The 14,884-nt window shown below is 45.2% G+C and overlaps 3 protein-coding genes and 1 pseudogene across 5 annotated transcripts; 3 read left to right on the top strand and 1 right to left on the bottom strand.

Annotated features, from left to right (window-relative positions):
- The first annotated feature begins 175 nt into the window (after positions 1 to 175).
- LOC9641730 (microbial Terpene synthase-like protein 1) lies at positions 176 to 1,225 on the top strand. Its single transcript, XM_002960852.1, has one exon. It carries the CDS (start codon positions 176 to 178, stop codon positions 1,223 to 1,225), a length of 1,050 nt encoding a protein of 349 aa, XP_002960898.1.
- A 2,699-nt stretch (positions 1,226 to 3,924) lies between these two features.
- Positions 3,925 to 6,291, top strand: LOC112344562 (pentatricopeptide repeat-containing protein At4g02750-like). Its single transcript, XM_024669511.1, has one exon. The coding sequence runs from the start codon at positions 3,925 to 3,927 to the stop codon at positions 6,289 to 6,291; it is 2,367 nt and encodes a 788-aa protein (XP_024525279.1).
- Positions 6,292 to 6,312: 21 nt separating this feature from the next.
- Positions 6,313 to 9,558, bottom strand: LOC9641729 (annotated as a pseudogene).
- A 2,046-nt stretch (positions 9,559 to 11,604) lies between these two features.
- LOC9662956 (F-box/LRR-repeat protein 3) lies at positions 11,605 to 14,799 on the top strand. Of its 3 annotated transcripts, XM_024676907.1 has the most exons (9): positions 11,606 to 11,994; positions 12,112 to 12,213; positions 12,279 to 12,951; positions 13,164 to 13,280; positions 13,338 to 13,436; positions 13,489 to 13,882; positions 13,934 to 14,060; positions 14,118 to 14,400; positions 14,465 to 14,799. In XM_024676907.1, exons 3-9 carry the CDS (start codon positions 12,334 to 12,336, stop codon positions 14,720 to 14,722), a joined length of 1,896 nt encoding a protein of 631 aa, XP_024532675.1. In that variant the 5' UTR covers positions 11,606 to 11,994; positions 12,112 to 12,213; positions 12,279 to 12,333; the 3' UTR covers positions 14,723 to 14,799. The 3 variants fall into 3 exon arrangements, with proteins under 3 accessions (XP_024532680.1, XP_024532675.1, XP_024532670.1); XM_024676912.1 differs by having other exon boundaries at positions 11,605 to 12,213; positions 12,289 to 12,951; XM_024676902.1 differs by having other exon boundaries at positions 11,606 to 12,213.
- Positions 14,800 to 14,884: the final 85 nt, after the last annotated feature.

Genomic DNA, 14,884 nt, shown 5'->3' with positions numbered 1-14,884 from the left:
TTTATGACTGAATATTTTAAAATCAGCAATTCAAACCTGACTTTTGGATGTTTCCTAGGTATTTTCGCAAAATTCGGCAACATCGCAACTGTAATAGATTTGGAATTTGCTTCTAACGAGAATAGCTCTATATATACCGAGAAGTCGTGGTTAGAAATTGTGTTGTGTTTTCTTAATGGCTATTCTATCCATTGTGAGCATTTTTGCAGCGGAGAAAAGCTACTCCATTCCACCAGCAAGTAATAAACTTCTGGCCTCTCCAGCGCTGAATCCGCTGTATGATGCAAAGGCCGACGCTGAGATCAATGTGTGGTGTGACGAGTTTCTGAAGTTGCAACCTGGAAGCGAGAAATCTGTGTTTATTCGAGAGAGCAGGCTTGGATTGCTCGCAGCTTATGCATACCCGAGCATTTCATACGAGAAGATTGTTCCCGTTGCAAAGTTCATCGCTTGGCTCTTTCTTGCAGATGACATTCTGGATAACCCTGAGATCTCTTCGTCGGACATGAGGAACGTGGCAACCGCATACAAGATGGTTTTCAAGGGAAGATTTGACGAGGCCGCACTTCTGGTCAAGAATCAGGAGCTGCTGAGGCAAGTGAAGATGTTATCTGAGGTTTTGAAAGAACTGTCCCTCCATCTAGTGGACAAATCCGGCCGATTCATGAATTCTATGACCAAGGTGCTCGACATGTTTGAGATTGAATCGAACTGGCTTCACAAGCAAATCGTTCCCAACCTGGACACGTACATGTGGCTGAGAGAGATCACATCTGGTGTTGCGCCTTGCTTTGCTATGCTTGATGGTTTACTGCAACTTGGGCTGGAAGAGCGTGGCGTGCTGGATCATCCTCTCATACGCAAGGTTGAGGAGATTGGGACGCACCACATTGCGCTCCACAATGACTTGATCTCGTTCAGGAAGGAGTGGGCGAAAGGGAACTACCTCAACGCCGTGCCCATTCTCGCCAGCATTCACAAGTGTGGTTTGAACGAGGCGATTGCCATGTTGGCGAGCATGGTGGAGGATTTGGAGAAGGAGTTCATCGGGACAAAGCAGGAGATCATTTCAAGTGGGCTTGCCAGGAAGCAAGGCGTCATGGATTATGTGAATGGGGTAGAGGTGTGGATGGCCGCAAACGCAGAATGGGGATGGTTGAGTGCTAGATACCATGGAATTGGGTGGATCCCTCCTCCAGAAAAATCAGGGACCTTCCAACTCTAGACTGTTATTCAGTTCTATCAAATAATAATAAAAGGCTGCTTTTCTTGGGTGAAGGATTTCCAACGCCTAGACTTGTGATAAAGAACCTGGACATCTTGATCATCGCCTAGCCCTGAAAGAACTCTCACAGTCCATCAAGCTGTGTGGCTGCAATATAAGCACTCACTTGGCTATGACTAGTTGTGGCTGTTGGTTTATCTTCGTGCCTGAAACTCAGATCTGGTTGACAAACCTAAGCGCTGCGGCCTGGCGCATCAGCCTGGCCATGGCACTGGCCGTGTGCTGCCGCTAGAAAACAAGAACCTAGCTATGATATTTTAAACATATTTTTGCAATTTTTGATTAAAGTGTTCATATATATATATATATATATATATATATATATATGTATATATATATATATATATGTATATATATATATATATATGTATATATATATATATATATATGTATATATATATATATATATGTATATATATATATATATATATGTATATATATATATATGTATATATATATAGAATATATTTGATTAATTATGGTTTATTATTTTAGATTTAAATATTACTTCCCCATAAATATAAAATAATCAAATTTTAGATAAAATACTGTTTTCTTAATATAATTTTAAAATTAAAGAACAATGACTCTCTCTTTTAGTTTGCTTAAGCAAACCTGTAAAGGTGGTAAGGATATATTTAGAATATATTTGAATATTCTAAAATATTTTACCATTTAACACAACTTCTCTGCTTCTATGCCAAGTGTGTTCTTTGCAACCTACTGGATACTAGTGGCCATGAACAAGTTGCCATAGTCGTCCACGTCCTCCTGGTTATCATTCTCACTACTTTCTGCTGTCCTGGCAAGGTTGGCTAAATTAATCCTGCATTTATAATTTATAAATATGTTTATAATTTATAAACTTTTTTAAATACGTCCTAGTATATTCTAGTTTATTTTACCATCTAATGGTTGATATTTAATGATATTAATCTTGTATTTATAAATTATAAACATGTTTATAATTATAAACTTCCATTTGATTAATTAGATTAATAAATAGAAATAACATTACTATTACACGCAGCAAAATAATAATATACCATCAGTTTTACCTTTAAAATTAGAAAACTAATATATAATATAATATACCTAGTTTCTAGCTTCTGATTAGACAGGGGCATTGTTTCAAACACCTCCTTGTGAGAGAGATATGAGCATTCTACAACACCAAGTTCTTGTCTGCCATTTCGTGAAAGGCGGTCAGAGTCCCTTGCATGGAATGTGCAAGATTCCAGGCTGGCATTTTGTCGAGGATTCTCGCGGTTTCGTCCAGGAGGCCGCACTGAGAATATCCACACACGGCATCTACATAATCAAGAAGGCATCTGGTTTCCTCAGGGCGTTGGCCTTGGGTGTAGGCGAGGAGCAGCGTTTTGACGACAAGATCATGCTGTGGCATCTGATTGAGGAAGAAGAGCTCCAAGTTTTTCAGGAGACCGCAGTGGACGTAGCCGGAGAGGATTGTAGTGTAAGTTCCTCACAAGCATGGCGTGGAAGAGCATGAGAGAAGACTCCAGATGCCCGTGACCACAATCATCGTGCGGGTTGGGTATCTCCTCTCTTCATCAAAATGCCCGTTTTTGCAGTAGGCAACCAGCAAAAGATCCCAGGTGAACTTGTCCCTCTTGGGCATACCATGGAAGATTTGAGCTGTGTGTTTGATGTTACCACATCTACCGTGAATTTCAATTTTCTTGCTCATGACGAATACACTGTTTATAAGAATTTTCAATTGGAAAAGGCTGGTTATAATTTATAGAAACTTAAAAAAACTATTTGTTTTCAAACAGCAAATAGCTGCTAATTTCCAAGATTGCAGCATATAACGAGCTCAATACAAGCATGCAGCTCACAAGCAAGGTGGAAAATCAGCTGCAGATAGATTTTGGAAGAGGAATTCAAAACTGAACAAAGGCCTGATGTCATTGTTCATGGGGAAAGCTGTTGATGAACAAGTCTACACTGTGGGATCAGGAAATCGTGATGAATGCACTAACACAGATCAGGAGTGGCCAGTTTACTAGGCTTGAAAGGTACATGTATTTCTTACTTGCAAGAAGATCTTTACTGCTCAAACTTGGGAAGATTACTTTGATTCCTCCTGAGAGTTCCATAGGAGAGCACTACTCTTCCAAGGAATCAAAGCAATATTTGAAGTAATAATCGAAGTAAGTTTGATCAGCTTGCAAGTGTCTGTGACTCCAAAGTGATCCCCATGACCACGGATTATGTGGAGAGCGTGTCATGGTTTGGGGATGAAGAGCTCATTGCCAAGGTGGCTGGATTGCTCATGGACCGGACTCACTTAACTTGGAACCTAATGAGCATTGTTGCAGTGGCTATGTGGAGGGGAGAGGATCAAGTCGAATCTTCCAATAGGTGAAGGTTGGAAGTGTTTTCCCATAGCAGTAAGGGCTGGAAAACCTTTGGAGGCTCTGGCCTCTGTGCGAGATCTAAGTGGAAGAACTTCAAGATCATGCTGCTGCCAACCTCAAGGAGTTGGAGCTTGTCTTTGAACAAAATATTTTTCCAACTGAATCTAAACAAGACAAAGAAATATGTTGCTTAACTACAAACGAAAAATTAACAGCAACATGAATATTTTGTGTATATTCTTTATACCATGCTATGCAATGCTGGGAACCGACCTCCACTCGCTCGCCCACGAGATCAGGGCGTGTGGGAGCTCCAAGGATCTGGGAGAGGCCCGGCGGATCCACGCGGTCGTGCGCGGCAGCGCGCATTCCCACAGCGCCCATCTCGCCACTCTGCTGCTGGAGATGTATGGCAAATGCGGCAGCCCGCGGGATGCCAAGCGCGTCTTTGATTCCATCCCCGACCCCAGCGCAATCCTTGTCCGCAAGCTCGTTTCGGTGTATGGATTGAACGGGAATCTGGAAGAGGCCAAGAAGATCTTTGATTCGATCAAGGATCCCAGCACTGTCTGCTGGAACACGCTCCTCTCAGCAAATGCCCAGCAAGGGCATCTGGAAGATGCCAAACGCATTTTTGACACTATACCTCTCAAGGACACTATTTCTTACAACATCATGGTAGCCGCGTATGGAAGCCACAGGCAACCCGAAAAGGCGAAACTGATATTCGAGGAGATACCCAACCCGGATGTAGTCTCCTGGAACAGCATTATTCGCGCACTTGCGGGGAACGGGCGTCTAGCAGATGCCAAAGCCATGTTTGAGAATATGCCGAGGCCCGACGTGGTGTCTTGGACGGCCGTGATTCAAGCCTACGCGGAGAACGGGCGGCTGAAAGAAGCCAAGGAATACTTTGACAAGATGCCCGACAGAAACGTTGTTTCCTGGACGACTATGCTGACAGCTTTTGCCAAGAGTGGGAATTTCTCGGAGGCGAAGGAGATGTTTGATCGAATGCCCGAGAGGCATGTAATCTCCTGGAACGCGATGGTTTCGGCTTACGTCCAGGTCGCGAAGATTCATGAAGCGAAAGAAATGTTTGATGCGATGCCGGAGAAGACCGAGGCGAGCTGGAATTGTTTACTCGCTGGTTATGTTCAGTATGGTCATGTGGATCAAGCAAAGAGCTTGTTTGACAGAATGCCGAGGAAAACTCTCGTGTCTTGGAACTCGATGATCTCCGGCTTTGCTCAGAGCAGCGAGGTGGAGGAAGCTAGAAAACTATTCGAGCGAATGCCGCGGCGCGACGTCCCAAGCTGGAACACGATGATCACGGCCTACTCGATGAATGGAAACTTGCGTGAGGCAAGGAGATTATTCGAGGACATGCCCCTCAAGGATGCAGTGTCGTGGACTGCAATGATCCACGGGTATGCCGAAGGTGCTCTCGTCGAGAAAGCTCGAGAGCTCTTCCAAGCCATGCCTCGCAAGACGGTGGTGGCTTGGACGCTGATGATCACGGCCTACGCGAGGGTGGGCGATATGGATCGAGCCCGAAAAATGTTTGATGCTGCGCCTTACAGGGACTTGATATCGTGGAACGCTTTCATGTCCGGCTATGCGAGCATTGGAGAGGTGGAAAACGCGAGAAAGATCTTTGAGAGAATGCCCGAGTGGGACCTTGGATCCTGGGTTCACATGATGAAAGCTTACGCGCAGCACGGGCAGATCAAAGAGGTTGTCAAAGTTTTCCGCGAGATGCCCGAGCAGAACACGCTCTCGCGAAACGTGATGATCCTCGCCTTCGTTGAAAACGGAGAGCTGGAACAAGCAAAGTTTACTTTTGATTCCATGCCGCAGCCGGACATGGTTTCCAGGAACATTATGATGCTCGGCTACGTCCAAGACGGTCGTCTCGAAGAGGCAGAGAAAATCTTCCAGAGCTCTCCAGAGATTGACAAGTTCTCGTGGAACACTATGATCTATGGATATGCGGATCAAGGGTTCTTGAGTGACGCAAGAAAAGCCTTTTACACTCTTTGCTTCGATCGAGATGTTCTTGCCTGGACTTCGATGATCAAGGCTTACGCTTCCAAAGACTGCTTCAAGGAGGCCAAAGCTATCTTCGATCGAATGCCTGAGCTGGACGTAGCAGCATGGAATGCAATGATTGGCTCATACTCCAAGAAAAACCACGAAAGCTCTCTCGAGCTCTTTCAAGAGATGGCTATGGAGGGGTTCTCCTACGACGAGATAAGTTTCACTGCAGTCTTTAGCACATCTAGTCACGTTGGCTGCTTGGAGAAGAGCCACCAGTGCTTCACGTCTATGAGCTTCGACCATGGATTGATCCCGTCGAGAGACCATTACGCTGGAATGGTGGATAATCTCAGTCGCGCAGGACAGCTTGGGAGAGCTCAAGATCTGATGAACAACATGCCTTTTGTCCCTGATGCGGCGATTTGTTCCACATTGCTCGGTGCTTGTGAAGTTCATGGCGACGTAGAGCGAGGGAGCGACACCGCTCTCCGGAGCTTCCAACTGGAGCCATCGGCGACTGCCCCATATGTGTTGCTGTCCAACATTTTGGAGAGGAAACGTGGGATGACACAGGAGGTGCTTTGATACTGTATAAATCGACCAAAGTTAACCTTCTAATGTTTTTAGCTGATGTAGAAAACTTTGTAATTTTTTCAATACTAAATCCTCATGTCTTGTTTTATTGTAGGTGATTAGCCATCCGCACCATCTCAAAATTTCACTTTTTGACATTTTTGGGTAAATCTTTGTCATGAGTGATGAAATAACTTTCATTGAGTTATTTTTTGTTTTTCTCAAGTAAACTTTGTAGATATGATAAAGCATCTTCTTCAGTTTCACCTGGATGATAACACCAAACTCCTTGTGCTAGTTGTCCATGCTTCATATCAATAAAAAAATTACACATTTAGTGATCTGTATATAAATTTAAATATAGATATTACCTTTTATATTATCATTGCAAAGCCTAAATATTATATTATTAAGTTTGAGAGGCTTGCTATCATGAATAGTGTTTAATAGCTCTTCTGTCAGAGGCTCACCACAAAATAATATACTCATAAGTACAGGACTCCCAATGGAAATGCTAACTTCAGCATTTTGCATGTATTCTTTAAAACTTGGAATATATCCTTGAATTCTGCAGTGAGCAGAAATTCTGGATTTTATAAGATCCGTGTACTAGTATAAAAAACAACACTATGAAGTCATAGGAAAATAAAGTAGAAATGCTTACAATTTTTGAAAGATAATTGTGGATGAATTTTGAAGATAAAATTTGATGTATTTTGGAAGCTGTTTCAGTCATAACAAGAATGGTATTATATAATTCTTGAACATGGATCTTATATTTTAGAGGAAGTTTTTGCGATAGAGATATATCCCACCTGGATAAGTGAAAGTGTCAGTAAAATTTTTAAAATGTTAATGCATACAACCTTTCAATCACATTTTGGACAGAATTGATCACTTCAATGCTTGTTGCACTATCTAGGATATCATCAATTAACATGCCCATACAACATGCCTTTGTAAAGAAAATTCTCAACTGGCTAAATTCTAAGTTCCATAAATTAAATAATAAATATAAGGGACCATATTGATATTTTCTTTTGATCTGGTAGACAGGATATATTCAAAGTGCAATGAATGACACCAGCTAAATAAAAAACACATCAAATTCGTATATTAGAATCATTCATTAGTCTAGGAAATTTGTTTTAGCTTACTTGGTCAATTCTATTAGCTCAGAAGATTGATAGGATTGACATTGTTGAGAATACCAATTTGCAAGCTCTAGTAACACTTTGTTATTCACTAGAGGCAACCTTAAACAAAAGAGAGATGGTGAGAGATAGATAAACAAGGGTTTATATAAATGTCACTTACCGATAAATAATCTTACCAATCCAAGGATCATCTATTCCATAGTGCTTGATATAAGCATTATTATAAATCCTTGGCAAGCAGTCATGGAATGGATTTGCTAGCTCGAATATCACCTGTAGAAACAACAGACACATAAGTTTCCAAGCTACCTGAATCTCATTACTTCTCCCATGAGGTTTTTCTTCATTGCCCCATTTATCCATGTGAGCGGTCTCAACGTTCAGCAGATAATCGTGGGAGTACTTGAAAGTCTTTGTAAGAATCGTTTCGTTTGGGAAATCAACCTGGGAAGCCCGATGCAAGTTGAGCATTTCAGAGACCCCGTGTGACAATTCGCCAACAAAGCAGCAAAACTTGTCTCTAGGCAGCCAGAACTGGTCAAATGCATCTGTAGGGAGTTTCATACTTTAGTGAATTACAGATTCTTCCACCACAAAACTATTTTTACCTGGAGATACATTGTATCCATGCATTCGAAGGATACGGAATGCCATTGCTGTGTCGTCTATGTCATTGACTAAGCATGTAGATCCCCATCCGATTCCTTCGTTAGTCCAAAAGCTGATACAAACACAAAAAGAAGAGCTTCGTAAGTATTATAAGTACCAAGGCATTGTACCTGTACACGTAGTCGAGGACGGCTTTGATCTCATCTCTGAAGAAGACGTCAATCCCCAGCCGCTCAATGGTGTCGACCACCCATAAACTTTCGAAAAGATCAATGGGGTAATGACAAGGAACTGCAAAAATAAAGTCGATTAGCACGAAGGGTTGAAGAAGACAGCCAATTTACCAGCATAGTTTTGAACTTGCATAGCATATTGCAACGATTTCCTGTCCTTGGTCTTCAAGTAAACACATGCTGTTGACGAAGGCGAGCTCAAAAAGGATCCATCTTTAGACTGGAGCTTGAGGATCTCCTGCCAGTCGATCTCAAGGTCTTGAAGGCCTTCCAAAGAGTATAGCAACGTCGTGGGAGCGGAATGGAGTTTATCCAAAGGAATCCCCAAACAACTTCAACACATACTTGGCCAATTTCTTCTTGGTGGAAATCTCCAGCAGCCTTGTGAACTCTGTCTCGTGCGGAAGATCAAGGCCCAGCTTCTTGGCTTCGTGGAGCATCATTGGGAACGTCACCTCGAAACCTGACAAGAGATCTCCATCGTCTTGCTTGAGCTTGATCATGTTTTCACGCAAAAACTTCGTGCCTGTGATCAAGAATCAGAGGCGATTAGATGTAATAACCAGAAGATCAGAAAAGAAAAGTTGTAGAAGCACACCTTGCGCAATGCTGTTGTGCCCGATGTCCCAGGTCTTGAGCGTGACCAGGCATGAGAGCGTGGATAATACTCTGTCATAGAGTTGCAAGTGACGATCATCACCCCATGATCCATCAGGAAGTTGACTGTTGATGATCCACTCCAGGGCCTCCGGGAACTCGGGAAGGGAGGAGTCGCACTCGGACGCTATTCGAGCCACCCAAGCAGTGTCGTAAGCCGAAGGACTGATTTCCCCCTTGCCACTCGCGAGTTTCATCTGCCATCCCTTTACCTCCTCGACGAGCAACGACGTTTCTCTGTAATCAAGCTCCTCGATGCGATCGTCAGGGACGTGAAGAATGCCTTGGTATGGCTGTTGCTTCCTTTGCCGCTTCTCCTGCGAACAAGTAGGAAGAAATGAGCTCCACAAGCTTGGAAAGATGGTGCTTCGACTTACTGGAGCCTCAGCAGGCTTCGTGTTTCCAAAGTTCAATGGGTTGGAAGCACAGCAGGTAATCCTAATCGAGGGAGCTGCACTAATAGGCCAGTTTAGTGCGAAACTTGAAAGAAAAATGCCCAACTTACTTAAGCTTCCTTTCCGGATTTGTGCGTTGGTCTTGAGATTGCTTCCAAATAACTGGCCGGACTTGAAGATTCCACTGATGCCAGTGTGTTGGAAGCTGCAGAGCAGAAACTTTGACATGGCAGAAACTTTGCCTTTCCTGCTTGCCCGAGACACTTCACGTCAGCCCCGTGATTATAAGCACTTCCTCCCGTGTATTAAGTAGCAGTGCGTTCTCCCTGTTGCTTTCATGGCGAAGTCCTGCAGTGGCAACCAACTGCAACGGTGTTTCAAAGGCCTCTCCCGTGAAAACTACCGTCTGGTAATTGTCACTTTCATTTTTTCTTCCTCGACAGTGTCCAATGCTATCGACTTTGATGCTCTTGCATACTTCATCTGCGTCACTAGGAATCTTCCCTCAATATCAGCAATGCTATCGACTTTAGTGCACCTGCAGTTACATCTCGGGATCTTTTGACAAAGTTGGGTACGTTAATGATCTGGGAGAGGCCTGATTGATTCTATCCTCGACCCCAGCACGATCCAGCCATGACATAAGGAGCATACCATTGAGCAAATACTTGATGCTCATTGGCTTGCCAGTAACCCAAGCGTTTGATCCTTCTCCAGGCCAAGAGGATGATCGAAGTTCCTACCACCGTTTGATAAAATGCCCAGCAAGGTCATCTGGAAGATGCAAACTCAATTCCTCTCAAGAGTTGCAGTGTTTCATGAGAACTTGTCAATCTCTGGAGAGCTCTGGAAGATATACTCTGCCTCTCCGAGACGACCGCCTTGGACGTAGCTGTTAGAACTAAGCTGCACACATACACAACCAGGGCAAGCACCTGGTGTAGGAGGTCTTGGGTTCAATCCCCGGCCTGTCCAGATCCATTTTCCAATAGTAGCATCATAATGTTTCTGGAAACCATGTCTGGCGGAAAAGTAAACTTTGCTTGTTCCAGCTCTCTGTTTCGTTTTGCGGGAGCGTGTAATTATCGCGGAAATCTCTGGCAACTTGTTTATTTGAGTAAGCTTTCATGGACGCTTGCCAAAGATCTTTCGCGCGTTTTGAAAGGTGGGCGATATGGATCGAGCCCAAAAAATGTTTGCCACAGGGACTTGATATCGTGGAATGCTTTCATTACCGGCTATGCGAGCATTCGTAGGCCGTGTCATCAGCGTTCAAGCCACCACCACCTTGTGAGCCATGGCTTGGAAGAGCTCTGGAGCGGCAGCCTCTCACAAGTTTCCATTCATCGAGTAGGCCGTGATCATCGTGTTTGCGGCCCGGCATTTGCTCGCGTTTCTAGCTTCCTCCTCCTCGCTGCTCTGAGCAAAGCGAAAGCCGAGAAACGAGAGTTTTACCGAACAAGTTCTTTCCTTGATCCACATGACAAGCTAGCGAGAAAAAAAATTCCAGCTCGCCTCGGTCTTCTCCGGCATCGCATCAAACATTTCTTGTGCTCCATGAATCTTCGCTACTTGGACGTAAGCATTCGATCAAACATCTTCTTTTGCCGCAGAGGAAGTCCCATTCCTCGCCATCAAGAAGGGCGAAGGGAAATTTTGCTGCGGCGGATCATTGCCGCTGCCACAGGAAGGGATTGGGATCTCGACCAGGAAACAACGTTCCTGTCGGGCATCTTGTGAAAGTACTCCTTGGCTTCTTTCAGCCGCCCGTTCGCCGCTTACACTTGAATCAAGACACCACGTCAGGCCTAGGCATTTTCCCAAACATGGCTTTTACGTCTTCCAGATGCCTGCTTCCGGCAAGTGCGCGAATAATGCTTTTCCAGAGAACTACATCTCTTCTCAAATATCCGTCTTGCCTTATCGGGTTTCTTGTGGCTTCCATACGCGACCAACATGATGGTGTGTGACATAGTGTCTTGGAGAAACTTAGAGTCAAAGATATACTTTGCATCTTCCAGATGACATTTCTGGGCATTTACCGTATTCAATCAAACGGTGAGATCTCCCAAATGCCACTACGTTGGAATTTGGATAATTTCAGTCCACCTTTTGTGTTTTATATAAAGATTTCAAAAACGTGTAAAAAGCCAGAGTCAAATGTAACGGCAAATTGGCAGAAATGCCAATGCCAACGTACACGTCGGGTACTGGCAGGAATACTCTTCTTAAGTAGGTCGTTGTCATGAAACACAAGTCATTGAGTTAACTAAGCCATTTTTAAAGAGTGGTTTACTCCCCCGAGTTGCTTTTGGAGAAAGAAGGACGCGAGCGAGGAAGGCGAGCCATAGGCCTCCACCATGTACGAGCTTTGCGCCTGCGCAGGCGGACCGTGGCCGTGGGATGCGCCCCATCCGACGGTTGCCCGCGTTTGGGGCTTTAGGGATGGTTGTGGATGCTTTCTTCCTCGGTTGCGCCCTGGCCGAGCAACGAGCTCACTCACCAATCAATCCATTTGCTTTGCTCTCCTCTTTCCCTTTCGATCGATGTCTCAGGTGGGCGAAATGGGATTCCTTGATCATGGCATCTATTCGATCCATCGCTAGCTCTTCTTCTTGCTCGGCCTAGCCGGATGGTTCTTAAGTTCGTGGGCTAAAATAAAATGTAGGCTGTGTGCTTCTCCTCCGAATTTTTTTCTCGTTGTTTTCTCTTTTTTTTTCTTGTCTCTCGCGTGTGTTGCACTCGTATAAGTAGTTCTTTACGTTTCTTCTTTCTTCGCAGTTCTCTCCAAGAAATCAAAGAAGGAATAGATGGTTTCAGTGATTCTTGGAGCATCTCGGTAGAAAGTTGACGAGTTGGGCGAGACACTCTTTAAACCATCGGGTAAGTTCCTGTTTCTATACTCGCGCGTGATCCCGAGCTAACTGGAGCTGGATTTGCTTCCTTAGTTTTTTCTAGATCTGTACCAGCATCGCTCCATCTCCAAAGTTTTCTCAACCCGAGATGAGACTCGAGGCCGACATCTGGAGCTTGAGCAACCATCTCCTCGTCAAGATCCTGGAGAAGCTGGACGAGGTGGTGGACAGGAAATCGTGGCGTCTCACTTGCAAGCGCTTCTACGCGGCCGGGGCCGAGTCCCAGAAAACCATGCGCCTCTTCAACTCGGAGCTCCTCCCGAGAGCTCTCGCGCGGCACACCGGCATCGAGAGCCTCGACTTGTCCTCGTGCATCAAGATCACGGACGAGGATCTCGCCCTTGTCGGGGAGCTCGCTGGGACGCGCCTACGATCGCTCGGCCTGGCTCGCATGGGAGGATTCACGGTCGCCGGGATTGTTGCTCTCGCGAGGGACTGCTCCGCGCTGGTGGAGCTCGACTTGCGGTGCTGTAACAGCCTTGGAGACTTGGAGCTGGCGGCCGTGTGTCAGCTGGGAAACTTGCGAAAGCTCGATCTCACGGGGTGTTACATGATCTCGGACGCTGGATTGGGATGCCTGGCAGCCGGTTGCAAGAAGCTCCAAGTCGTCGTGCTCAAAGGCTGTGTTGGTATTTCGGATGCTGGGCTTTGCTTCCTTGCTTCCAACTGTAAAGAGCTCACCACCATCGACGTCTCCTACACAGAGGTCTGTATCGGAAGCTCTCTCTCATTTCTTTTTTCCTGTGTTGTCATCTTTGGTTCCTTTAGCATAGACTGTGGTTGATCTAACCAGAAAATTCACTGTTTTTTTTTCTTGTTTTCATTTGCTGGTTTGATTCTTGTGTCTTTCGAGTTTGGTTGATCTGATAAAAAAATCTGTTCGTTTTTTTTGCTTACCGTTTCCGTGCTTTCATTCAGATCACGGATGACGGCGTCAGGTGTCTATCAAACTTGCCGTCTCTGAGAGTGTTGAATCTGGCTGCGTGCTCCAACGTTGGAGACGCGGGATTGACCCGTACAAGTACATCATTGCTGGTATGTACGACGACGATTCTAAAAGACGGTCGTTTTAGTCTGCTTTTTTTTTCTCAGGAGCTGGATCTCTCTTGCTGCAGAAGCGTGACCAATGTGGGAATCTCGTTTCTCTCGAAGCGAAGCTTGCAGTTTCTAAAGCTCGGGTTTTGCTCGCCTGTAAGTTCGCTGTAGAGTCTGGTTCTTATACTCGTGAGAAAAACGATCGCAGATAACTGGCCAGCTCTTGGAAGCAGTTGGAAAGCTCACACAGATCCAAACACTTAAGCTGGCTGGCTGTGAGATCGCCGGCGACGGGCTTCGCTTCGTGGGCTCTTGCTGTCTTCAGCTGAGCGACTTAAGTTTGAGCAAGTGTAGAGGGGTCACGGATTCTGGCATGGCTTCCATTTTCCATGGCTGCAAAAACCTCCGGAAGCTTGATCTTACTTGCTGCCTCGACCTCACGGAGATTACTGCTTGCAACATCGCAAGGTCGAGCGCGGGACTTGTCAGCTTAAAGATCGAAGCTTGCCGCATTCTAACAGAGAACAACATTCCACTGTTGATGGAGCGGTGTAGCTGCTTGGAAGAACTGGACGTGACCGATTGCAACATCGATGACGCAGGTATGAGTGTAGCTCAAAGCTGAGAGTAAAGAGGTGGTTTTTTTTATGCAGGACTGGAATGTATTGCGAAGTGTAAGTTTTTGAAGACTCTCAAGCTCGGGTTTTGCAAGGTCAGCGACAATGGCATCGAGCATGTTGGAAGGAATTGCTCCGACTTGATCGAGCTCGATTTATACAGGTGGATTTCCCGGAGTGCCAGCATAAAAGTCTCACTTTTTTGTTTATCTACGTACAGGTCGGGGAATGTTGGTGATGCGGGAGTTGCGTCCATAGCCGCTGGCTGCCGCAAGTTGAGAATTCTAAACCTCTCGTACTGTCCAAACATCACGGACGCTTCCATCGTCTCCATTTCGCAGCTCAGCCATCTCCAGCAGCTCGAGATCCGGGGTTGCAAAGGAGTTGGCCTGGAGAAAAAACTCCCGGAATTCAAGAACCTTGTAGAGCTCGATCTCAAACACTGCGGGATTGGCGATCGGGGAATGACCTCCATCGTCCACTGTTTTCCAAATCTCCAACAGGTTCAAACTCTTCCAAGTCTTTCTTCTCAAAAGCTTAATACGGTCGTCTTTCTTCTCTTACCAGCTAAATCTATCGTATTGCCGGATCTCCAACGCTGCACTCGTGATGCTGGGAAATCTTCGCTGCTTGCAAAACGTGAAGCTCGTCCAGATCGGGGATGTTTCCATCGAAGTTCTCGCGGCAGCACTCCTTTCGTGTGTTTGCCTCAAGAAAGCAAAGCTATTCTGCAATGCCTTGCTGAACGATTCTATCAACGCTCGCTATCAGCAACTGGAAGATCGTGGCTGCCGAATTAGATGGATGATCAAACCAGAGAGATAGTGTCTATGATTTTTGTATGGTTGTTATTCTTCTCGTTGGTACCAGCGAGCAAACAAGAATTGTTTTTCTTCTCTGTCGTCAAAATCTATGTCCGACTCCTCCAGTCCACATGTAATGCTTACAATGCGCCACGTTTTCTAGGGCTTATGGGCGCCCGGTGAG

The sequence above is a fragment of the Selaginella moellendorffii genome, unplaced genomic scaffold, assembly GCF_000143415.4.
Source record: "Selaginella moellendorffii unplaced genomic scaffold, v1.0 SELMOscaffold_0, whole genome shotgun sequence".
Lineage (NCBI taxonomy): Eukaryota > Viridiplantae > Streptophyta > Lycopodiopsida > Selaginellales > Selaginellaceae > Selaginella > Selaginella moellendorffii.
This window is presented reverse-complemented; position numbering and strand designations above follow the sequence as displayed.